The following is a 24,284-nucleotide window of genomic DNA, read 5'->3' on the forward strand; positions in this document are numbered from 1 at the left end:
TTTTAAAGCAAGAAATGCTCAAAAAAAAAAAAACAAAAAAAAAACTCTTTTAAAACATTATGATACAACTTACCAGCGTGTTCAAGGGCAGGAGTCTGCTCTCTCATATGAGCTGGTAAGAGCTTTGCAATGCAGTTTATTTTCTAAATAGCATTCTCCTCTTCGAAGGAACAAAAACACAACAAAAAAACAAGGCCTGGCCAATCACTCCCACAGCCTGTGGGGATCATACGTCCATGGAACCAACACATGCAATGGAAGAAACCCCCAACCCATGTGTATATAAACAAATATAGCCTCTACACACATCCATGTAAACCATGAAAATTAAGGAAGTTGAAGGCAAACAAGGCAATTAAAAAAAAAACATGAAGTACTCTTCAGAAAGTACTCCTAATAATGATATATAAATATGTTTTATGGAAAAGGAGGGGAAAAACCTGGCATTTTTCAGAATTCTGCAGAAGCCAAAGGGGACTATGAGGTGAGGGACTCGGCTCAGGCAAAAACACAAAGGCACAACTTCAAATGTGATTGAGAATCTGACTTCAGAAAGCACATGGGGGTGTGAATGGAGCACTTGGGCTCCTGCGGCCGTCCGGCAGCTTTGTTAGTCTAATCCCAAAGCTTGGATTTGGTCTAACCTGGATCCCAGCTGACCCATAGCACACGAGTGTCACCTGCTCCCTGGCTGAATTCTTCATAATTCAGTTGCTCATTATTCTATGTCCTAGTTAATAGGGTTAATGACAAAGCTTTCCAGAAACCAAAATGGGAAATATGCAAAGGAATCGCTGAAGCTGGTTGGTAATTTAGGCACAGACTTCAGAAACTGTGGCCAAGTTCCATAAGAGCAAGCGAAAGAAGGAGAGAGAGAGAGAAAGAGAGAGAGACGGAAGTAGGGAAAACCAACACCCACACTCTCTCTTTACCATGATGGAAGGACAAGACAGGAAGTCCAGAGATCCAGGGGTGTGTGCACAGTGGGCCCACCTGACGGGTTTGCTTCAAGTGGGAGAGCAGTGTTCTAACACAGCAGCTTCGTGTTCAGCACAAGACTGGGATGAGAGTGGACGTGCCCAGCAGGGCAGAGACTCCAGAGCCAAAGTCGGGAGCAAGACTTTTGGAAAAGGGGACAGGGGTGGGGGCACAAGAAGTTAGCTACCGGTGATAAAGATTGGACTGTTTTGCTCTCTTGTGACATGCCCTATAACCACTCCCTTCCAGAGTGACAGCAATTTGGGAGACGATGTTATTCCACTTGAGCTGAGTTCCTGCATCTGCCAAATAAATACGGGATCTAATTTATAAACCCTCGGTTTGAATTGGAGCCAGCTAGAAAATTAAATTTAAAAAAGGCATTTTACATGGCTTATTTACAATTATACTTCTTCAAGAAGTGATTGTTATATGTCTATTTATCTTCCCCAATCCCTCCCCCACTCCCCCCTCATCCCCACCCAAAGCAGGTAATTTTTTTTTTTTTTTTTTTTTTTAATGAAACCAAAGAGAACACCAGAGATGTAGAAGAATGGTTGTGTGGAGTTGCCTTTGCTCTTCCTAAAACACAGCTGCCCTGTGGTGGGTCTGCCTCTTTGCTCTGAAGGGAAAGAAGCTCCCAAGGCCATTCGTGGCGGGATGGTGGCGGATCACAGTTCCGGTTCTGCAGATTGTGGAGGAGATGGGACGTCAGGGCAGAAGATGAGGGAGAAGAGCAGCAGGACAGACGTCTGTCTTGTGAAAAGAGCAAGTCAGTTCCCGGCTGACTCCCTCAAGCCCAGTGGGTCCAAACGGTGAAGGCGTTATGTGCGTGTGCTCTGTTCACATTTTTTCCTTGAACCCTGCGATCCCTCATGGATCCACACTGGATTTCTGTTTTCTTCCTCTGCGGAGCCCCGAGACATGTCGTCAGGCTGCTTTCTTGGGGGCGGTGGGTGAAGCAAACATATATTCTCTCCTCGTCTCAGTACTCGGTCACCTGAGCCAGCTCGGGTGTCAAATTGACAGTAATGTTTTTATACAAGGCGTCATATGTGATGTTTGCAAAGTAGTTCAAGTTGTTGAGGCCGTCCAGCCCTTGCCGTTCTTTGGACTTCCTCAGCAACGCATACCTGTTAAGCAGAGAACAGAGGGGTGGGCTCTGAGCGAGGGTCCAAGCTCCTCACGACACGGACGGGGCAGGGCAGACCACAGGAGGCGGCACAACCCAAAACGATGTTCCTGCCCCACATGGCGGGTGACTGGCCGTTCAGCTCCTCCAGGCTACACGTCATCATTAGAATTAGAAACGTGTCCTATTTCATGCGAGGTGTTTTACTTACAGCATTATTTCATTTAATGTCAGCTCCTCCAGGCTACACGTCATCATTAGAATTAGAAACACGTCCTATTTCATGCGAGGTGTTTTACTTACAGCATTATTTCATTTAATGTGCCTGCCCCTTTGCAGATGAGGAAACCAAGGCTCTCAATATTAACCGGCTTTCCCAAAACCACAGAGTGGGGAAGTGGGAGGTAAGCTGCTAAACACATGGGATGAGAAAGTTCAGTCTGTATTCAGTGCCTGCTTACTCCCATGAAAAGAGTTCACGCAGCCAGATCGACTGTCTAGAGAATAGTGCTCCCCACTACTAACAAAAGACACAAAGAGCCACTCCTGAGGACGCAGAGACGTACTCCGCCCACATGCCCCGCTCAGTCCGATCACGAATTTCTTTATTGAACGTACAGAGGGTAATAAAGCAGCTGCAACCATGCAAACAGAAGCTGAGGGACACCCTTCCAGAACCAGAGCTTGCAGAGAGGGTGCCAAACTTTTTGTCATGTGACTGTGAGTTACACAGAAACCTTTACCGGAGTGGATTCTTCCCCAACTCCCTGAAAGCTACAGAGGAGACGACAAAGCTTAAGACACAGAATGAGTGATTTCCTTAAAAGATCTTACTGTCAAAAATTTTCACCAATGGTATGATTTTGCCCCCAAACGCCTGCCTCACGCTTAAATTAAAATATATATAGGAACTCTAAAAGAGCTGTCTGAACAAGACCCTGGAGAGGAGTGGGGAGCAAGACCGGAGCTGCAGTGCTCGGGGACACCTGGAAATGCGAAGTATACAGGATATTTGTACAAGGAATAAATAAACCGCACCAACCTTCCAAGAAACTGGACTTCTCCGCGGTGGTGATGAGGAATGGACTTGTACTTCCCCGCGTCACCTTCTGGCCGACTCACAGAATAGCCTGCATTCTGCACTCTGTCCAAGACAAAGAGGGTGGGCTTTTGGGTAAAATGATCAAGTCCCATAGGTGACCAAACCTATCCCGAGGCTGAAGGACCCCAAGCTGAACAACAGAACTTCTGCATCTAAATATTCATGTTGCTTCCCCTCTGGATAAGTTCACGGTTTTAGAAAAGAAGTCTACAATACAAAAACGTTTTGAAGAAGGAAAGAAATTTGAAATTCAAAAAGAAATTCAAAATTCTTGAGGTGTGACACAGGGTCTCAGTGACAGGTACAACCACACTCCCTCTGGGCTGGCTTGTTTGGGTCCTATCAGAAACATGTTCTCCCCGGTGGGCACACCTGTCTTCCACGACCTACCACAGAGCAAGTCAGCAAAGTCAGAGTCACCGTGTGTCCCCCCTAGAGAGACCTTATGTCTCCGCCCACCTCCCCCATCACCAGGGAGATGAGCTAATTTATGTGATGTCCTCCGATATAGATGTAAAACTTCACAATTTATGAAGTCACCATGAGGGGAGAAGAATTTAGAGGAGGTGTTCAGGATATTTATTCTTAACATGATAAATATAAGGTTTCCCAGGCTGGGTTTACTGGAAACTTGATAGGACTCCAAGAAATACTCAATACACGGGGTAGACTTTGGATATCTATGCGATATTTATGATCATTTTCATATTTCAACATCCTCCTTGACTCCAAATTATACTCTCATTTTCATATATAGTCAGCCCTCAGTCTCTGGGTGGGGGACTGGTTTCAGCACTGGGCCCACAGATATTAAAATCTGTGGATGCTCGAGTCCCTAATGTAAATGGCATAGTATTTGCATATAATCCACTCACATCCTCCAGGATACCTTAAACCAAATCTAGCGTACTTATCATACCTAATACAATGCTATGTGAATAGGTGCCAGCATGTGGCAAATCCAAGTTTTGCAACTTCCTGGAATTTTTTTTTTTTAATATTTTCATTCTGTAGTTGGTTGAATCCTCAACTTCAGAACCCATGGGTATGGAGGGCCAACTGTGTGAAGATGTGTTCTCACTCTCATTTGATAAATATATATGAAATGCCTACTGTGTGTTTGGAATTGTGTGGGGCGCTGGGGAAAACCAGCTGTAGGTTCCTGCTCTGAGGGGCTCCTTGCTGAGCTGAGGAAAGAGCAAAACGAGAGTTATGGCAGATATCCTGGGGGAGCTCAACTGGATTCAAAAACCAGTCAAACTTAGTTTAATGTCTGGAAAAGCTGTTCATCCTCACTAGGTTCCTAAGAAACCCAAGTTAAAAGGATGAGATGCCACTTCTACCTAACAGACTGAGAAAGAACTGTCTGGAGCTGCTTTGCCTAACAGCAGCCACAAGCCACATGGAGCTACTACAGAGCTGAAACACGGCACACATTTAAAAGGTTGTTTACATCCAATGTTGCTGGTGGTGTAAGAAAATTTGTACGCTAACGTGCTGTTGGTCAGAATATTTTTGCAATCTTTTCTGGAGGAAAATGTGACAATAACTATCAAAATTTAAAAGTGCATTTACTTCTTGGGACTTCCCTGGTGGCGCAGTGGTTAAGAATCTGCCTGCCAATGCAGTGGACATGGGTTCGAGCCCTGGTCCGGGAAGATCCCCCATGCCGCGGAGCAACTAAGCCCGTGTGCCACAGCTACTGAGCCTGCGCTCTATAGCCCGCAAGCCACAAGTACTGAGCCCGCATGCCACAACTACTGAAGCCCGTGTGCCTAGAGCCCGTGCTCCACAACAACAGAAGCCACCGCAGTGAGAAGTCCTCACACCGCGTCAAAGAGTAGTTCCTGCTCACTGCAACTAGAGAAAGCCCACGCACAGCAACAAAGACCCAACACAGCCAAAAATAAATTAATTAATAAAAAAAAATTTTAAATAAAAAAAGTGCATTTACTTCTTGACTCTGCAGTTCTGCAACTAGGAATTTAATCTAAAGATATATTCGCACATGTGAACAAAACATGTTCAAAATTAAACAATGTTCATCAACAAGAGAGGATTAAAATAAATTGTTGTCTATCTACATACAGAAATACCATGCAATTGTTAAAAATAATGAAGTGGCTCTCTAACATGGTTGGAAGGGGAGAAAGGATGTGTCTGGGTTGTTTATGTATGAATAGAAAGAAGTCTATAGAAAGAAACAGCTTGTTCAAATGGCTACTTCCTGGGAAGGAAACAGGGTAACAATGGGGATTAAGACTTATACTCCCTGGCTTAGACACATCTGTATCATCTGAATTTTTACCCGAAAATATTATGTTATATTAACAACCAACACACCCTTTCTTTTTTTAAAGCTGAGATAGAAAGTGGATACAAGGTAGAAATTCTTTCGGTTATTTGTTCCTTGTTGGGTTACTATTTACTTACTCTGTAAAAATACTACTTTACACTAATCACACACAGGATTGTTCATACAAACTTACATAATACAAGCCTTATCTGATGGCATGGATAAATCTGTGTACACATAACAAACATCTGACCTCTGGTTTGGGGAGGTTTCAGTAAAATGTGCTGTGAGTGTAAAGTACACACCAGATTTCTATGATTTAGTCAGAAAAAAATGAATGTAAAATATCTCATTAATAGTTTATATTGATTACATGTTGAAATGGTATTATTTTGGATATACTATGATAAATATAATTTTAAAAATATTTTTATTAATATAATAAATTAATTTCACCTTTTTCTTTTTTAACCTTTTTAAATGTAGCTACTAGAACACTGAAATTTACATACATGGCTTAGTACATCATATTCCTATTAGACAGTGATAGTCTGGAGAGTCTAAGGTAGCATTTCTAGAAGACATCAGAAGAAGGTAGTACCTGTTCCACAGGTCGTCATCTTCTCCACCCCAACCCCAGAAAGCATTAGGAAAGCCATTGATTTTCCGAAACTGTTCCACGGTTAAGCCGCTCACTCCACCAAAGAACTCAGTATAAGGAAGCCTAAAAGGAGATGTATGGTATCAATCATCTGTGCATTAAAGGGTGATTTTTTTCCCCTAGAACAGGCCATCTCACTGGAGAACTAAGTCTTAAGTAAAACAATACTCTCTGTGCTACTGCCCTGAACCACCTGAAACTGTTTCCTCAGGACAAGACGCATCAATCTGAGTAGCTAATTGAACTTTTTCCTAACTGATTATTTTAATAACAGCTTTATTGACGCAGAATTGACATACCATATAATTCACCCATTAAAAGTGTATAATTCAATGGTTTTTAGTATATTCATGGAGCTGTGCAACCACGGCCACCATCAATTTTAATTAATTTCATCACCCTCCTGAAAGAAGCCTTGTACCCACCATCAACAGTCACTCATTTCCCCCTATTCCCCTCAACCCTATGCAACCACTATTCTCCTTTCTGTCTCTACAGATTTGCATATTCTGGACATTTCATATAAATGGAATCATATAACATGCAGTCTTTAGTAGTTAGCTTCTTTCACTGAGCATAATGTTTTCTAGGTTCATCATGTTGTCACATATATCAGTACTTCATTCCTTCTTATTGCCAAATAGCATTCCATTGTATGGATGGATATACTACATTTTGTTTATCCATTCATCAGTTGATTGCCATTCAGGTTGGAGCTAATTGGATTTTGTCATCTCTGCATCTCTCACCATCCTTTTAGATTTAACCTCTTTAATTAAGGGGAAATAATACTCACAGATACATATACTTATCCAGTTTAGTTGCAAAGTGCCTTGGCATCTGTCCACATCCATAATAGTTACGATCGCTTTCTGGTATATGATCCACATCATGAAAAATAAGACAGTCCCAGTCCAAGTCCTTCATTGCTTCTTGAAAACCCACATTAAAAAGCATGGCTCGATTAAAGGGCTGGGTGCCAACCTAAAAGAAGCAGACCTTTATTTTTAAAAGGACTCTTGAAGAACAATCTTTGCTGCCTCAGCCCTGCCTAAGGGAGAGCTTATTGAGAGATCCTGGGCCAGAAGGGAGGTGGGTCCTGCCCAGCTCATCACTGACTCACAATCACTTGACCTCTGGCCTTGACTTCCTCGGAAATAAAAAGGGGTGATAAAGATAAACCCAAGCTCCTCTCTCCCAAGGCTGTTGTAAAGGCAGACAGTCAGCCACGTAACAGCATTTAGAAGGGTACCCAGCCCCATATACGGAAGGAAGAACAACACTGCCATTTCGACCTGTGGCTCCTTATCTTAAGGGGAATTTCCTGGGTCTGGAGCCTAAAGACAACACTTAAAGCAGCTCTAGCGAAACCAGCCCACAAGAGGCCTTTGTTCAGGGTAAACAAAGTTCCAGGCTGCACTCAAATCTGCTGATATTGAGCAACATCTCAAACCAGGAGCATGACTGCTCTCTGCTCCCCTTCCTGCCGCAGGCGACTCAGTCGACTGTGAGCTTTCAGTTTTACTGGATCTTTACACGAAGGATGCATTAGCCTGAAGCTCTCTAAACTGCTGTCTCAGAAGAGAAAGAAGAGAGAAGAAAGGACCACTTACTTGCTCCACCACATAAAATGCAAACTGTAGGCGCTGGCGTTGGAGCATGGGAATCAGATGTCGGAGCAGGACCGGGAGGTGCTCATGGCGGTTCCGGAAGGGGATAAGGATTGCCACCTGCAATGGGTCACAGCAAAAGAGGCCGTCCTGTTAGTCCCCTCATCTGTTGCTTTGCAGCAGGGCACTTCTGCAGAATCGGGGACCAGCTCTTGGGGAGTTCTGGGAGCTGTCTTATCCTCAGCTTCTCTAAATAAAGACCTATCGTGGCAAGTCGACCCCTGGAAGTAAGTGGACCTCGTTCTTACATGTGCCATACCATGTACACAGTGGGCCTGCAAATGAATTCGACACCACAACCCAGAGAAAGACATACATTCATATTCACTGTGACCCAGTACACAAATATAGAGACATACAACTAAAACACGCTTCACAGAACAGTACTTCCCCTTAAAACATGCAATGCACTTTTATATATATACATAAGTTTTTTAAATGCTGCTCATTAAATTGATTTTACAACCCAGTGATGGGCTGGAAACACTGATCTGTTCCAGACATGCTTTGATCACTGCTGCACCACAGCATCTCATAGGGCTGGCACAGAACAGGCACTTTACTAAATACTTGTTGAAAGAATGGACTTAAGCCAGTGCCATAAGCTTGATCCACACTACCGATGTCTCCTGATTAGAGTCACGCAGAAAAAAACTAAACAATTCTCAGTGTCAGGCTAGATAACTCCACTTTTTATTCCACTAGACTCACGGCAACAATGCCAAATAAGGCATGAAGCACTGAATTTGTGAAGATGGCTTCTGCAAATGTGTCACAAGAGACCTACCACCCCCTACCCCCTGCTTAGCCAATATTCCTGTAAGGAAGAAAAAGGGTCCTGGCTCAGTCATCAGAACAATGTGAATTTCCGTGGCTACAGAAGAGTCCTCAGGGAAATCCATTCCTTCAGTATGTTCCCATCAAATGCAAATATTTTGCATTAAGTAGTAAGTAGGGTGCAAATTACAAAAGGTCAGAGTGAAACCCATGGTGATTCAGATGATGGCAGGTAGGCTTCCAGCACTTGGGGTCTGACCTCACCCCCTACCTTCCATCGAGGAATGCAATCCGATGGCTTCCAGTGACCTCCGAGCTTGATGGTTGGGTCTTTAGAGAAGAGTTCATGGATGGCATCCATTCCAATTTCACTCATGTTTATGGCTATGGGGCCCTCTGAACAGAGGAGGGAAAAAAGTAATAATTAAGAGGCCAGAAAATGGTAGAGTCTTATTTCTATGTTCAGGGTTGTAATCTCTGGAGCAGTTCAGTGCTTTTTCAGTGGGTTGTGTTTTTAACAGGGATGGGGGTCCCTTCCTCTGCTTTCCAACTCATTGCATTTCAGCAAATCACTATTACTATTACTGTGTAAAGCAGCAAATCAAGAAATTGAGCCTTTGAGTTCTCTTTCTGCCAAGGGTGTACAGCAGGTGAACTTCTGAAAATGGAAGGAGAAAAGTAGCTGAGCTTGGCACTGTCGCTGTGTGCTCCTGAGGCATGTATAGACACACTATCCCAATTCATTGATCAGTGACCCCGACTGGTCACGTCCAAACTCAGAACTCTCATCGTCTCGGACTCAAGTCCAGAAGAGGACTGTCCAAGAAGCCCCAGAGTCCAGAAAAGGTGTAACAGTATATTGTCATTGCTTCAGATTATAGATGAGATTCTAAGAAGGAAAGGAAAGGAAAGGGGAAGAGGAAGGGGAGAGGAAGAAGAAAAAGGAAGAGAAAGAAAAGATCCAAGAATTTCCTAAACTAGCACTTTGTTAAGAAAATAACTTCCCTCATAGCGAGCAAGTCATATAATCAGTGTGAGATTTATACTAAAAGACAAAGCTGGTTGCCTACACTTTCTCTAGGACATCTTAACAGACCCCGAGTTACAAAGGAGGGTGGCATGTGTAAAGCCAAGTGAAAAATGTGGTAGAAAATGGCACCAGGAACACAGGCCACCCTACAGAAGTGCTGAAGAGGAGCCAGGGCACAAGTAACTTTCAGAATCCCTGTTCCCAACGGCCGGGAGGCGTTTACAATCTCTGTGTAAGTAGACATATCGACAGCTCAAGAACACTCTCCCTTTTAGTTTACTCAAATAAGAAGGCATCAGTTTTAAAAGCAGAGGAAGATAAGCAAGAGCTCTACTCACTCATGGAAGGGAGCCTTTCGGGGCAGGTATGGTTTGCAAAGTAGGTGAAGTCTTCAGGAAGAAAAGTTGTGGTTTGTAGGAAGGTTTCGCTGTGGTTCAAGTCAAGAGGATAATCTAGAGAGGTAAGAAAAACAAGGCAACTCAGACTGGTACATGTCATCACTCCTACAACTCTTCGATGCCTACCAAAGGAGTATTTTTCTTAGATATCATCTTTTGGGGAGGCAGGCCGCTGGCCTAGCTCTTCAGCTAAAATCTGAACCTGTCAATAAAAATGTTAACCAGATGATACTAGTTTACCAGTGTTTCTATTCTTACTGTTGTTATAGCTTTATATGCAGGCAGTTCACAGTCAAATAACCTTACAACGTAATTAAAAAAAAAAAAACACAGGGCCCCCTCCCATGTCTTTCTCTAAAGGAACCGCTCTCACTTCCTCACCTACTACCTCAGTATTTATCTCCATCAGCCTGCACACCCAATCTCGATGCTTCGGTTTTAGGTCCATCTGTTGACTTCTCACTGCGGGAGCTGAAGACTGCGCTCCCTCCCTCCCCTGCCCCCGCCACACACATACGCTTTCCATCCTCCAGTCTCCCTCCAGTCAAATAATGATAATCGTGGTTAGGACAACCTTCAGTATTTATATTATGACGATTCGATAAATACTCGCTGTAGCTGAGAAATGTGGAAAGTTATGATTACTTTTCCTTTCCTGCATAATTATTTTTTCCTGGAGCGACTGTCTTGTTTTCCTGTTTGCTTAGTTTTATGTGAAATGATGACAACCTGACGTCATGCCCTTTGCCACTTCATTTCCCCTGAAGACACAGGCATCAGGTCTTCCCTCAATTTCCTCTTCCTTAAGAAGGTCCAGCACCTCCCGATCCACTCCAGTTTGGACAGGCTTTCCTGGGAGCCTGATGTGCACATGCTACTCTGGGATCTCCCTTCCTCAGTGTCCTGGGGAGTCCCTTCATCTTCCTATAGTATGGAACCTCAGTTTTCCTAAGTTCAGCTTCTCCCTTGTTCTCACTTGGTAGAGCACATTCTTCCAGTGGCTTCCTAAGAAGGGGGAAAGGGCAGTGATTTTGAAACCCTGTATAGCTGATTATTTTCATTCTTCCTCACTTGATACACGGTTGGTTGGTTTTATAGAATTCAAGGCTGGAAATAATTGTAAAGGTGCTTTCCCACTGCCTTCTAGATTCCCCTGTGCCTGTTAAGTCTGAAGCCATTCCCATTCTTTATCTTTGTAAAAGGTGAAGTAATTTCTTTCTGGAAGTGTAAAGAACTTTCTCTTCAGGAAATTTCATACTGGTGTGCCTAGCCCACCGTGTTGACCTTTTGGTGGGCTTTTAAAGTTTGGAAATTCATTTTCTGTTCTAAAATTTTGGGGTGAGGAGGAGGTATTACTGTGATGATGATTTCCTCCCTTCTCTATTGTGCTATCTTTCTGGAGAACAGAAAATAGGACTCAGATGTTGGACTTCCTGGCCCTATAATTTTCTCATCTTTTCTAACTGACTTTCCATCTTGCTATTCTTCTGCTCTACCTTGAGAGATTTCCTCAATTTTACCCAGTCCTTCTTTTAATTATCATTTTCTGCTGTTAGAGTTTTTATTTCAAAGTGTCCCTTTAATTTTCTGAATGTTCATTTTTTTTTCAATGTCTTGTTCCATGTTTGCAATCCTTTTCCTCTGACCCTTGAGAACATATGTGATAGTTAAGTTTTTTCCTCCCAGCATATTCTGTTTCTTTCAATTTGCTGCTTCTTATTTGTTTGGTCTCTGGCACGATGATCCTTGGCCATCTGCTAATATTTAAGAGTGGGGAGCGAAAGCTAACTGGAAGGGTCTGGACTGAGGTTCTTCACTGGAGGGTGTTCTGGCCAAAAGTTTGGTTTAGAAACCTCCAGTGTCAATATCTTTGGGTCTTTCCTCTTGGTCCAGTCAGGTTCCCCAGAGAAGTCTATTCTAATCTCCTGCCAGAATCATATGCTCTTTGCTGCAAGCACCCTAAAACTGAGGAAGAGGAAAAGGCTAGGGTACCCTAAACCAAGCCAGGTCCCCCCAGTTGAAGGACCCTCTATTTTACCATCTCTGGAGGTTATCAAGTCTCTAGTACTTTGCCAGGACGGGGGGAAGGAATCTGGGTATCTGACTGCTTTTTAAACAGCTTTCAACCAACTTTTATCTTAGTTGCCACCTTTATTCTTATCTCCAAAAGTACGTGATGTTGCTGATTCCTGAGATTCTGAGGGATTCTGGGGTATAAACTGCAGTGGTTGCTGGCTTTCCTTGCTGCCACATTAGCAGTCAGTTTTCTTGGGTCCATTAAGTCCTTTATCACTGGTCCATCTGCTTTCCAACTTCCAAAATTTTTTGCTGTGGTCTCCTTTCTTGTTCTCATTTTCAGGGGTATACACCATTAAACACACACACACACACACACACACACACACACACACACAATCTACTGTCATTTTAGTGACGTGTTAAAGAGTAAAGCAGAGGCCTTTTTCCTAGGGGGAGGTATGAAGGGGTCCTCCAACCTCTTTATCTTTTGACAGATAAAGAAAGTGAGGCACCGTATACACAACTCGTACAAGGAGACCTGGCTAGTGCGTAACAGAGACCCGACTGAACTCTTTCCATTACACTGCATTATTTTTTCAGAGTATGAAAATCTCTTTCTCCAGTCCTTTTGGATTCATGCTGATTCTATGAAAATTAAAACTTCCTATTCACATTCACTTTGCACCCTGGAATTCTAGAATCTTCAACATGGATAGTTTTTAAAAAGCACTATGAAAAGGCTTCCAAGAATCAAATGGCTAATACAGTGAGTCCTTTTATGCAGACACATGGCTGCCTATTCTACAAGTACTCGGAGGACGAAACTCAATGAGAGGCAACTTGAAGAGAATTTGGAGTCTCTTTTTTTTTTATATTATGAGTATTTATTATAAATATGGCTGAATACAAGGATTCATATATATATAATAGGTTTCATATCATCTCGTAAATACAATAATATTTAAGTCTCTTAACAGGGCAGGAAAGGGACAGAATGCTCTCTGTCCTTTTTAGTTGCAGCTTTCCTGAAAAACAATAAGCTTGCATTTATATCAAGACATAAACCAAGTCAGCATGAACACTAAAGGTAAAATTACATTTACACAGAAATTAGCCCAAAGTCCTCAGTTCACACATGCAAATCCATCCTAAGTCCAGCCCTTTCTGAAGGTATTAACATTTCAAAAAGCTACGTCAAGAACCTCCAATGCTAATCATTACTCCGGGTGATTCTCATTTTGCTTAATTGTATACATATATATACACACACATATTTTTTTGTCCATAAAATGATTCTTTTTAAGAAAAAAAATTAGCAGTTTTCATGTGTTCTAGAAAACGTGTATGTCTGTGATGTGCGCATGTGTGGAGGGAGAAGCTGGTTAGAAACGGCATCACAAAAATTATAGTCATCCTTATCAGTTCACTCAGTCCCATGTCAAATATACAAATCAATTTTCACTGCAAAGTAAAGGCGCTGTTACTGTGGAGGATTCCTGGACTGAATGTCAATATGATGACATAGTGTGAGTGTTTCGTGTTTGGTAATTGCAATCACTGTTGCTTCTGTTTTGGTCATCCATTTACAATGCTTGGTGTCAGTTTATTTATCTCTTGTAAAACTAAAATACAGTGTGTGTGTGTGTGTGTGTGTGTGTGTGTGTATGTGTGTGTGTGTGTGTGTGTGTGTGTATGTGTGTGTGAAATAAATACATACATACATACTTTTTAAGGGGAAAAAAAAAGAAACGGCATCACAGTAATTAGGCAAAGAAATTCCCGGAAGTATTACAACAGGCATTTTCATAAGCAAATCAACAAAAACAGAATAATAATTCTGGGCAAAGACAGAACCAAGCCTTAGAGCTACAACCTAAGTAGGGAACAAGAAGTTAAAAAAACATGTGGGAGAGGAGACAAGACACCGTCTAACCTTAATGATCCTACTTTGGGGGTCTGTTTGGGGACACAGATAAATTCCTTTCTACTTCCTTCCAACACTGATATATATATAATAGGCCTGGTAGTGAAACTGTACAACCCAGATTGGGACCTGTCTTTTTTTTTTTGGCCACGCCCATAGCATGTGGGATCTTAGTTCCCTGACCAGGGATTGAACCCGCACCCCCTGCATTGGAAGCGTGGAGTCTTAACCACTGGACCACCAGGAAGTCCCATGAACCTACTGTCTTTTAACAGAGATCACACACCTAGTCTCAGGACTTACTGAAGCTCAGGTTATGTCTCAGCACAGAAATTCAAATTCAGTGACAGACAAAGTGATAGGTAAGAAGTGGATTTGTTTAGAGATACACATTCCATAGGCAGAAGAATGCAGTCCATTGCAAAAGGCGAGAATGGCCTTGGAAGAAACACACACCACAGACAGAGGGTGGACCATCTCAGAAGGTGCGAGGCCTCGAAACATGGGGTTGTTGTTAGTCTTTCTGAGCCGGGTAACTTCATAGGCTAACTAGTGGGAGGATAATTCCAACTTTTGGGGGGAAAGGGCAGAATTTCCAGGAATTGGGCCACTGCCTAATTTTTGACCTTTTACGGTCAGTCTCGGAACTGTCATGCGCCTGTGGGTGTGTCACTTAGCTAATGTATTGCGGAGAGTATATTATGAGGCTCAAGGTCTACTGGAAGTCGAATCTTCCGCCATCTTGGACCTAGTTGGTTCTAACCAGTTTATGTCATATCCCAAGGGCTATGTCATTCTTTTAAAGGTTGTGCCCTGCCCCCTTCCCTCCTGCTTCGTTAGCAGCTAGCGTGAAACAAAACACCACTTATTCTTTTCTTCTGGTTACTAAATTAGTAATGTCATTTTTAAAAAAGAAAACCTGAAACACACAACTCCTAAGTGAAAGTCCTCCATAACCTTGCCCTACACCGTGGAGAACACCCACCCCCAACAAACACTAATTTCCTCATTTCTAATTTTAAATTCTTTACATAAAAATTTAAACAAAATCTACCTTTCCACTAGTAGTAGAAGCCTTTTAAACTGAAAGCGGCAGAGGAAATTAATTGCTCACGACCTGGTAAAGCTGTGCCTGGTTATTGTGGAGTCCTAGCTCTCCTCCAGCTGCCTAGAAATGGGAGGACTATACTGTATACTCTCTTCAGGGGTTCCAAACACCCATTTCTCTTTTTTTTTTTTTTTTTTTGCACTACATGGGCCTCTCACTGCTGTGGCCTCTCCCGTCGCGGAGCACAGGCTCCGGACGTGCAGGCCCAGCGGCCATGGCTCACGGGCCCAGCCGCTCCGCGGCATGTGGGATCCTCCCAGACCGGGGCACGAACCCGCGTCCCCACTGCACCACCAGGGAAGCCCCAAACACCCATTTCTTAGTCTTCTAAAGCACGACCCTACTGAATGAGGGAACTGCTGAGAGAAAAAGCCAGCCTGCTGAATTTCTATGGTCACGGTTTTACTTTTTAATTTAAATCTAATCCATTTCGAATCAGGACATGTTCTTCCAGCAAGGGGGGTAGACGGCAAAGAAGGCAGCTGCTTTTACATTTATAACATGGGACCACAACAGACATCCTTCCTACCTGCAGATTCAAATGGCCTGCTCGGTCAACTTTGCTTTACATCAGTGGTTCAGCAGCCTTGGCTGCATACTAGAATCATCTAGGAAGCTTTTTAAAAATCCTTATGCCCAGGATATACCCCAGACTAATTAAATAAGACCCTCTGGGGGTCGGGGGTGGGGGCAGGGATCAGCATCTTGTAAAGCTGCCCAGGGGAGTCCAGTGTGCTTCCAGGTTGACACGGCTACCCCAGTCCACGGTGGTGGGAAAATTCTGCTTTATCCCTCAAATTACCAAATCCAGCTGAGCGGGGACTGAAAAGCGCTGACTAACAGATGCCAGGAAGAATCACTACTTTCTCCTCCCATTTGAGAAAAGGCCAAACCCTTGCCTCTCTGACTGAAAAAAAGTGGAAATATATATATATTAGAAAGATGCCATCAGGACAAGCATTTGTAAAATATAAAGAATTTGCATTCTTCGAGAGTTAGCTCGCTTAAGGCTGACCACCTGCTGGGAGAGGAGAGGAAGAGACAACTATGGGCTGAGCAGGCAAAAACCAGAGAGAAAGAGGTTAAGAAAGAACATCGACCTCACGGAATAAAGTATGAAACGTACTGGCAGTGACTCTGTTCATTTTATTTGCCTACGACAACAGACCTGTTTTGAAGGATGCGGGCAACAGGATACTTTCCTGAGTATGTGACCAGAAGGGGACTGAGGCCATCAGCACGGGGAGGTTTGTGTGCATGTGCACGTGGATACAGAGGGAAGAAATCTCCCTCTGGGTAAAAGTGACTGCGTAGAATGACACCTGGAAATTCGTACTTAAGAATGAGAAACGCCAGGCCACCCAACCACTCACCTCAAATATACAAACTAAGTGGCTGGACTGGATGAACCCAGGAATTCTCTTCTGATGCCAATATTCTCTTGAGCGTCTGCCCCCGGTGCTCTGGGTAAATTTTACAGGAATCACAATTTCACATACCAAAGGCTTTCAGTGACAAGAAGTTTCTCCAGGTCATTATTTCAGGCTTAATTCCAGGTCACAGTCCTGGTCCCTCAAAGTACTTTCTTTTTAGGCAGTAGCCATTTTAGCTTTCAAGGATAAAGAAAGCTAGCATTACTTAAACGACACACTAGCTTTTTAGCTACCCTTGGCCTCCTGAAGGCCTTTGAACATGGGTGTGTGCAACAGCACTTTTTTTCCAGAGCGGGGCAACACAGTTCATGAACTACCTCAGTCCAGGCTACTCTTACCAAACCCACGGTGCTCCTGGCAGGAGTGGCCGAGGTCAGCGTTGGTGGTCATCTGGCTATCTCAGCAGCTTTAGGCCCCAAATGCTCTTTCTGACTGTGCTAGGCAGAAAATTACTTTGAAATGAATAAAAATAGTTGGTTTTTACTGGATAACTTCCAATGAAATGATGTTTCCTCTTCAACACTTACTCACCAAGGATGTGCCAATAAAATAGAAGCCAATCAAGATGGTAATCTCAGAACTAGGTTACAACACTTAAAATGTGTTTTCTTGTTAAATCTATCCACTCACACACTCAAAAATCATTTACTCTATGCCTCCTATGTGCTAGGCAGTGTACCAGGTACCAGGGGTAGTACAAAGGCAACACAGGCAATGAGGAGCGCTGCTGGGGTTCAGAGGTCAGCAAGTCCCAACCCCACTGCTGCAGAGAGTCCTATAACTCCGACCCCTTCATCCCTGAAAGGGGGACACAGTCGTTATCTTTCTGAGCTCTTGTGAGGAGCCTATGAGACAATGCAAGCAAATCATCTACCCCAGGGCGTTTATGCTGACGGAGCGGAGCCAGCAGCGCCAGGATGGTGCCACTGGAGAGCGAGCAGATGATGGTAGAACTAATAAACCTGTTCCAAGGAAGGGTTCTGTGGAGGGCTCTGAGCCCTCAGATGACAAGTGTCCGTTAAGAGCTACTGATGGGAAAAGGAAGATCATTAAAAGGAAGATGGGAAAAGCTCACAGTGGTGAGCTCCGAAGCAATGATTCAGTTTCAGATGGCTTGTTCAAGCCTACTGAGAGCTAGCATGGATGGACTGGAGAAGGGGGACAGAAAGAGGAAGAAGAGCAAAGCAGCGCAGTGAAGGGCACCAGATCTCCCATTTTCACCAGCTAGCCACTGAATCGCTATTTTTCCTTTGGTTTTTACTTTGGGCCACAAAGCTGGGTTTCTGATTCCCCTACAGTAACTGTTTTCATGTGAGATTAGGGTCATTTTTGGATGGAAGAAGGGCTGTAGTATTTACAAGAAGCCAGTTTATTTTAGATCTGGCTAAGTGATCTGTGTTGTATGGCTGTAAGTTTCTGGATAATGGTTTACAGTCTCTGTAGCTGTCTGTGGAGAGCACTGCATCATTAAGCCTGTATTTGTCAGCACTGACCATCTTTTACTCCTTTTCCCACCCCATAAAAAGTTTCTGGCAATAGCCCCTCATTCTGGAATGATGTGACTATGAATTGGCTTTAGGCCCTGTCTTATGGGTTACTGGAATTGAAACCTCACAATTTTATAAAAAGTAGTGTTATTTCACGGGTATTTTTCCCAACTTGCTGTATAATTTTATCATCATAGTTCCTTTAGCAAATTTGAAAGAGTTCTCATAGCCAAGTTAGAGTTTGCTTAACCAAACTAAGGATAAGCCTATTACAAAATCATCAAGAATAAAGATTCCAAGTTAAAAAAAAATCATCTACCCCATCATAAGCAGGCCCCGACAGCAAAGACTTCCGATTTATGAGGAAGAGAGACACATTAAACACAAAACGAATGATTAACTAGTCCAACCAGAGAGATGCTGGGAAGAATTATTTTAGAGTATGATGATTTGAGGATAAACACATGCAAATTGAAGTAACAACGGGTCCCTGGATAGGCCTTCCAAGGGCGCAACTCACTCTCTGCTCAACTTCCAGGGACAATAACCCCTCAGGGAATTAGCATGATCTGTGTTGCAAGACCAGCAGTGGTGCAGGGATGGAGACCTGCCACGCACCCTCTAACTTTGAGAGAAAACAGGTTACCTCGCCAATGGCCCAGAGAGAAGCCCCAGCAACCTCTAACCTTGGAGAGGCATGAACACGTGGACTGGGTAAAGGTCATGACAGCACACATGCTCCTTTATCTGGAGTGATACAGGGGAAAGAGCTCTGAATGGCGGTCAAGGTATTCCCGAGTTTTATCACCCAACTAGAAGCAGGTTCGGGCAGGGTTTAGGGAAAGTCACATGACCAAGCCACTCCAACACCCCCAAGATTACCTGTACATGTGAAAAATGGAAGTAACAAAATCCTGCCTACCCGATGGAGCCATATCCGAGTCAAGTGAGACAATGTGTGTGGGATCATCTGTTAAACCGAACACCACACAGGATGAATCAGGAAACAAAAATCTGCTTGGCCTTCTCCCTTGACTTCAGGAGCTGCAGGGACTCCTCTTCCAGGTACGGTACAGAGCTCAGGGAGCTTGTCCCGTGAGGCCACAATTTGGCTGAGAAGCTCTGAGAAGTTGATCGTTCGCTCTTTGCGAACAAGAAGAAAGGAAGTAAGTACCAAAGCTTATGGGTTTGCTAACTGTAGTGCTTGGTTGCTGCTAAACTGGCCAGCAGGACAGACTGATAAATTAGGGCATGGTCAGTTCTTCTCAGGATTTAACTTCCCTTTCAGAGGCAATGCTTTCTCTTGATATCCCAACACCCCAGAATAATTCTCACTTGCAACGGTTGCAAAGCAATTTCACATTCTACGGTGAGCTCTGGACAATCTTAGAACTTACTACAGAAGAAAAAAGGATTGATTTGGAGGAAAGAATATTTTTAAAAATATACATATTTTATAATACTAGGCTTGAGTGAAATCACTAAGAAGCCACAGGGGAAGCACATTAGTCCTCAGTTAAAGAAATAAGTGGCAAATCATGAATGCGAAGCAAAATGAAATCTCAGAATCTATTTTCTAAATAAAAACCATCCCTGGCTGGAGACTGGAGAGGCTTCACGACAGACCCATTTAACCATCTGGAAATACTTCCTCTGTTCACTTTTTGGAAGAGTTAAAAAGAGAGACATAAAAAAGACAGCCTCCTCTCAAAGGTGAAGAACTTGCTATGTACAGTCTTTTGTAAAAGTAGTTAAAGTGAAAACCACAATTCGGGAACAAGTTCTTACAATATAATGTCAGGCAAAGCCATCTAACCTCGATGTTCTTTTCCCCTCTTTATATACTTAGTGCTTATAAGATAATAAAAGTTACAGGTAAAAGTTCCAAAGACTGAGGCAGAAATGTTCACTCCTGGGTCCATCATTACCGCTTAGCTGAACTCCTGGGAGGAGGCCCTCAGAGCAGACCACCTCTTTACTAAAAATATACCTGAGTCATTCACGCTGCTGTTCCTCTTGGCATAAGCGCTCCGAACCACCTGCTCGTAAACCTGAGCGCCGATCGTTCTCATGTTGTCCCGGATGAGAATGCCTTGAGCCTGCATCATGAAGAGGTAGGTGTTCACTGCAGGAAACAGATGGGGAGGGAAAAGAGGTTAATTCAAAAGCAATCAGTAACATAAAACACACAGAAAACCCCACATAACTTTGGGTTTCTTTCTTTTTTATCCCCTTTTCTTTTTGAAACCTCTTTCAGCTCTAAAACCCTACAAATGCTGTAACTTCTATTTTCCATACTGGGTTCTACGTTTTCAGGACACCAATATTCCTTGGGTAGCTAGCAGAACTTAGGGGTATTTCTGTCCATATTCAGCAGTTTTAGAAAAACCATAAATGAAAAAAAAAATTATATTCTACCTGGTCTTCAAATACCCAAGCTGTATTCTAGCACTGTTATGATCAGAAAGACCTTTATGGATCAGTTAAAACATTCTGAAAAAGATCTCCGCTCTCTTTAAGTTCACATTCTCAATACTCAATCGCTATTCTCAGAGAAAGGAAACCACCAATTGCCCTGCCTTCTGGAAACACTTAGACGTAGGTCTGGTCCTGGCTATCTTTCGAAAGTGGTGATGAAGGTTCCAGCTATTTTTCTTTGCTTTATTTGGAGAGAAGAAGAAAATAACGGAAGAATGTTAGCAGTCCTCACTACCCACCCACCTCAGCCCCAAAGTTCAAAGCAATGGGAAAGGAGCAGGGGGCTTGGTCCAAGTGTCAGTTAAAACATATTCCCTTCACGATACATACATAAATATCCAATCATTATGTTGTGCACCTGAAACTAAAATAATGTTATATGCAAGTTATATCTCAATAAAAACAAAGCGAAACAAAAAACCTCCATATTCTTAACAATATTAACTGCCCAATCATCGTCATCTTTGGAAACCGATCTCAGGGGTGGCACATTTATAAGTCTAAACTCTGGCGTGTGCTAGGGATCATCTGAACACTTGACTGACCTCTAACCAGGCCCCAGGCAGGTATGCAGCAGAGAGGCTGGGCCACTCCTCCAGACTCAATATACACAGCCTCGGGCGGTCCTGGTTCTTCAGCAAGACATATTTTGCGGACACTGTCTCATCATTCTTATCACAGTGTCCTGCACATAATGGGCAGTAAATAACGACTAAATGGATGAGGCTTAGAAGTCTATTTACTTTATTTCAAGCTATTGTGTGTGGTGCTTGTACTTGTGATGGGGGTGCGGACAGGGACAAATCAAATGGCACAACTCTCAATGTGGAAAACATCAGGTGGCCCACATTAAACGGGGACATAAACTCTTTCAAAAGATTTCTAATCATCTCTAAGATAAATCCAGAGCCGTAAAATAATTAACAAAAGAAATCACTGTTCAGAATGCTTTTAGAAATGAGTGAGCAGGTTCAGATTAGGCCCGGCTGTGACTGGAAGACAACTGCATGCTTAACTCCTGGCACTGGCTGAGAATAGATCAGATACAGTGTTTACTCTCTGTAGCAAGAAAAAGTTACAGGAAAAAAAATTAGCTTCAAATCCTTAAAGAAAGTACCATGCTGTGAAGCCTCTGAAAACAACGGTAGCATCTCATTTTCTATTTACAGCAGAGAGCACTGTGCCCGGTCATAGTAGGTAGGTAGGTAGTTAAGCCTAAGATTTAAACTTCTTCCAATATCATATTTCTAATATGGTTCTGTACTATATTTTTTAATCACTTAGACTTATGTATATTATACATACTATATTAAATCTTCCTTCTATCCCCAACATACTACTTAAACCAGTTGTCTTCAATAATATAGAAACAAATATTTATTGAACATTGTGTGTAAAGCTGTCAATTAGGCACTGCAAAAAATACACTATCTCTTTTCTCCCGAATTTCATCTTCTCTGAGCTTCTTATCTTCTACACTGTAAAGGGTACTGTTGTTAGCCCCTCTTTTAAAAATTCCCTCCCTGGGCTCCCCTGGTGGCGCAGTGGTTGAGAGTCCGCCTGCCGATGCAGGGGACACGGGTTTGTGCCCCGGGTCCGGGAAGATCCCACACACCGTGGAGCGGCTGGGCCCGTGAGCCATGGCCGCTGAGCCTGCGCGTCCGGAGCCTGTGCTCTGCAGTGGGAGAGGCCACAACAGTGAGAGGCCACAATAGTGAGAGGCCCGCGTACAACAAAAAAAAAAAAAAAAAAAAAATTCCCTCCCTTTCTTAGTTCTGTAGGATTCCTCTAGGGCAGTTCTTAAACCTTTCCCTGCCTATTGCCTGGAGAGCTTTCTGAAGCCTCCCACCCCCAGAGACCCTGATTCAGTAAGTCTGAGTGGGGCCCGTGAATTTGCACTTGTAACAAGCTCACAGGTGATACCAGTGTGGCTGGTCAGAGGACCACACTTCCAGAACCAAGGCTTGAGGGAGACTTCAGCTACCTAATAAATAATAGTGAGTAACATTTATTGAGCACTTAATTACCTAATTCTTTATCTCGTTTAATCCTCATAACCTAAGAGGCAAGTAATACTATCCAACTTAGAGTCAACTTCTAGGCTTCAGTTTCTCCACCCTGCTTCACCAAGGTCACTGAGGGATGGATTTGAACCAGGTGGACCTACGCTCTAACCACTGAGATTAAGAACTTGCTCATCCATATTCCAGCCACAACCTGTCCCTCAAAGATTTCACACACCCACATGACTTAAATGATTGCTCTTAAGGAGATAGCTCTCAAGTCTTTATCTCCTACACAAAGCTGCCAGGTGGATCTTTCTTTTCTGTTTTTTTTTTCTTTTCTTTTTTTTTTTTTTTTTTTGTGGTACGCAGGCCTCTCACTGTTGTGGCCTCTCCCGTTGCGGAGCACAGGCTCCGGATGCGTAGGCTCAGCGGCCATGGCTCACAGGCCCAGCTGCTCCGCGGCATGTGGGATCTTCCCGGACCGGGGCACGAACCCATGTCCCCTGCATCGGCAGGCATACTCTCAACCACTGCGCCACCAGGGAAGCCCAGTGGATCTTTCTTAATTACAGATTTAGCCACACTGCTCCTCAAAAGCCTTCTACGTCTCTTGCCTGCATGCCTGGGCTTCTGTTGATCTGCAATGCTTCTGCTCTCCTTTCTGCCGTCCAAATCTCATTAATCCTTCAAACCCCAGTTTATATAATTCTCCAGTTTTCCCCTTCTAGAATTTCTGTGGTACTGTTAAAGATTGTCAAAATTTTGCCTTTTGTTTACATTTTGTCTTAGTTTGCTAACAACTGTCTCGTGTGTTAGTCTTGTCATTCAATTAACAAATTCACACAAACCACGTATTATCAATGCCTTTTCTAATTATCCACAGGAATTAGCACAAGGCTGAAAAAACAAAAGGCTGAAGACATAAATTTTGCCAAACAAAAGAAAATAATCACAAATTCAGACTCGGGGTTGGATGGGATTTTAAAGAACACTTTTCAATACCTCCTCATACACCACCCAAAAACTATGCCTTCCAAGAACACAGAATCAGTAAGTAAAATAAAGCCATCTTCAAAGAAAATTCTACTTTGGGTTGGGCCCAAAATGTTTTCCAGCCACTTTTACCCACTGGTTCTCAACCTGCCCCTTGACAGAACAGTAAAGTCCCTTTCCCACACTTCAGATATTGGAAGACAGGCATTTTCAACCTCCCCCCACCCTCACCTCTACCCCACCTAACCTCCTCCTGCAACCCCATGCTAGATAGCCCCACTTCCTCTGTGAGCCCCCTGCCCTTGCCATCACCACACCTTCCCTCCCCATCCTGGCTGCTGTCCTCTGAATACCCGCCCAGTGGTCTACACTTTGACAAAGAGTGGTGCCCAGGCTGACAGTGGTCCAGGTGCAGTCTGATGGGCCCAGAAACAAGCAGAGCTACCAGCAGCCCTATTCCATCTGTTACCAAAGCGCTGTCAACTAAAGCTCCCTCTTGGAGATGCAAATGCACAATAACTCAAGGCCAAAGAGATCCTACAGGGGAGAGGCTGAATAATCTAATCCACCATTTCCCAAACCAGCCCCTTTTCCCCCACATAATATAACTAGTAGCATCAAGTGATTCTCTGCAGAACTCACTTTGGGCAATTCTGTTTTGGGTATTTTTATTAATAGAATTTAAAACTTCCACTACATGGTAGATAATCAATCGAGAATTGCTGAGTGTTGTTAGTAAATAGCAGTCACACCATATTACTGATTCACATTAAGCTTGCTAGAGGCAAAATA

General features: G+C 43.3%; 1 protein-coding gene across 1 annotated transcript in view; it reads right to left on the minus strand.

Moving 5' to 3' along the window:
* Window positions 1-1,496: 1,496 nt before the first annotated feature.
* Window positions 1,497-24,284, minus strand: part of B4GALT5 (beta-1,4-galactosyltransferase 5) — a 79,218-nt gene continuing 56,430 nt past the window's right edge. The window contains exons 2-9 of the mRNA XM_065892198.1: window positions 20,006-20,140; window positions 9,985-10,098; window positions 8,888-9,012; window positions 7,783-7,899; window positions 6,966-7,153; window positions 6,110-6,232; window positions 3,153-3,254; window positions 1,497-2,111 (exon numbers count right to left, since the gene is read on the minus strand). Of these exons, the coding sequence (XP_065748270.1) occupies window positions 1,964-2,111; window positions 3,153-3,254; window positions 6,110-6,232; window positions 6,966-7,153; window positions 7,783-7,899; window positions 8,888-9,012; window positions 9,985-10,098; window positions 20,006-20,140 (1,052 nt within the window). The 3' untranslated portion in view covers window positions 1,497-1,963. The remainder of the gene's footprint in view (window positions 2,112-3,152; window positions 3,255-6,109; window positions 6,233-6,965; window positions 7,154-7,782; window positions 7,900-8,887; window positions 9,013-9,984; window positions 10,099-20,005; window positions 20,141-24,284) is intronic.

This window comes from Phocoena phocoena, chromosome 15, assembly GCF_963924675.1.
Source record: "Phocoena phocoena chromosome 15, mPhoPho1.1, whole genome shotgun sequence".
NCBI lineage: Eukaryota > Metazoa > Chordata > Mammalia > Artiodactyla > Phocoenidae > Phocoena > Phocoena phocoena.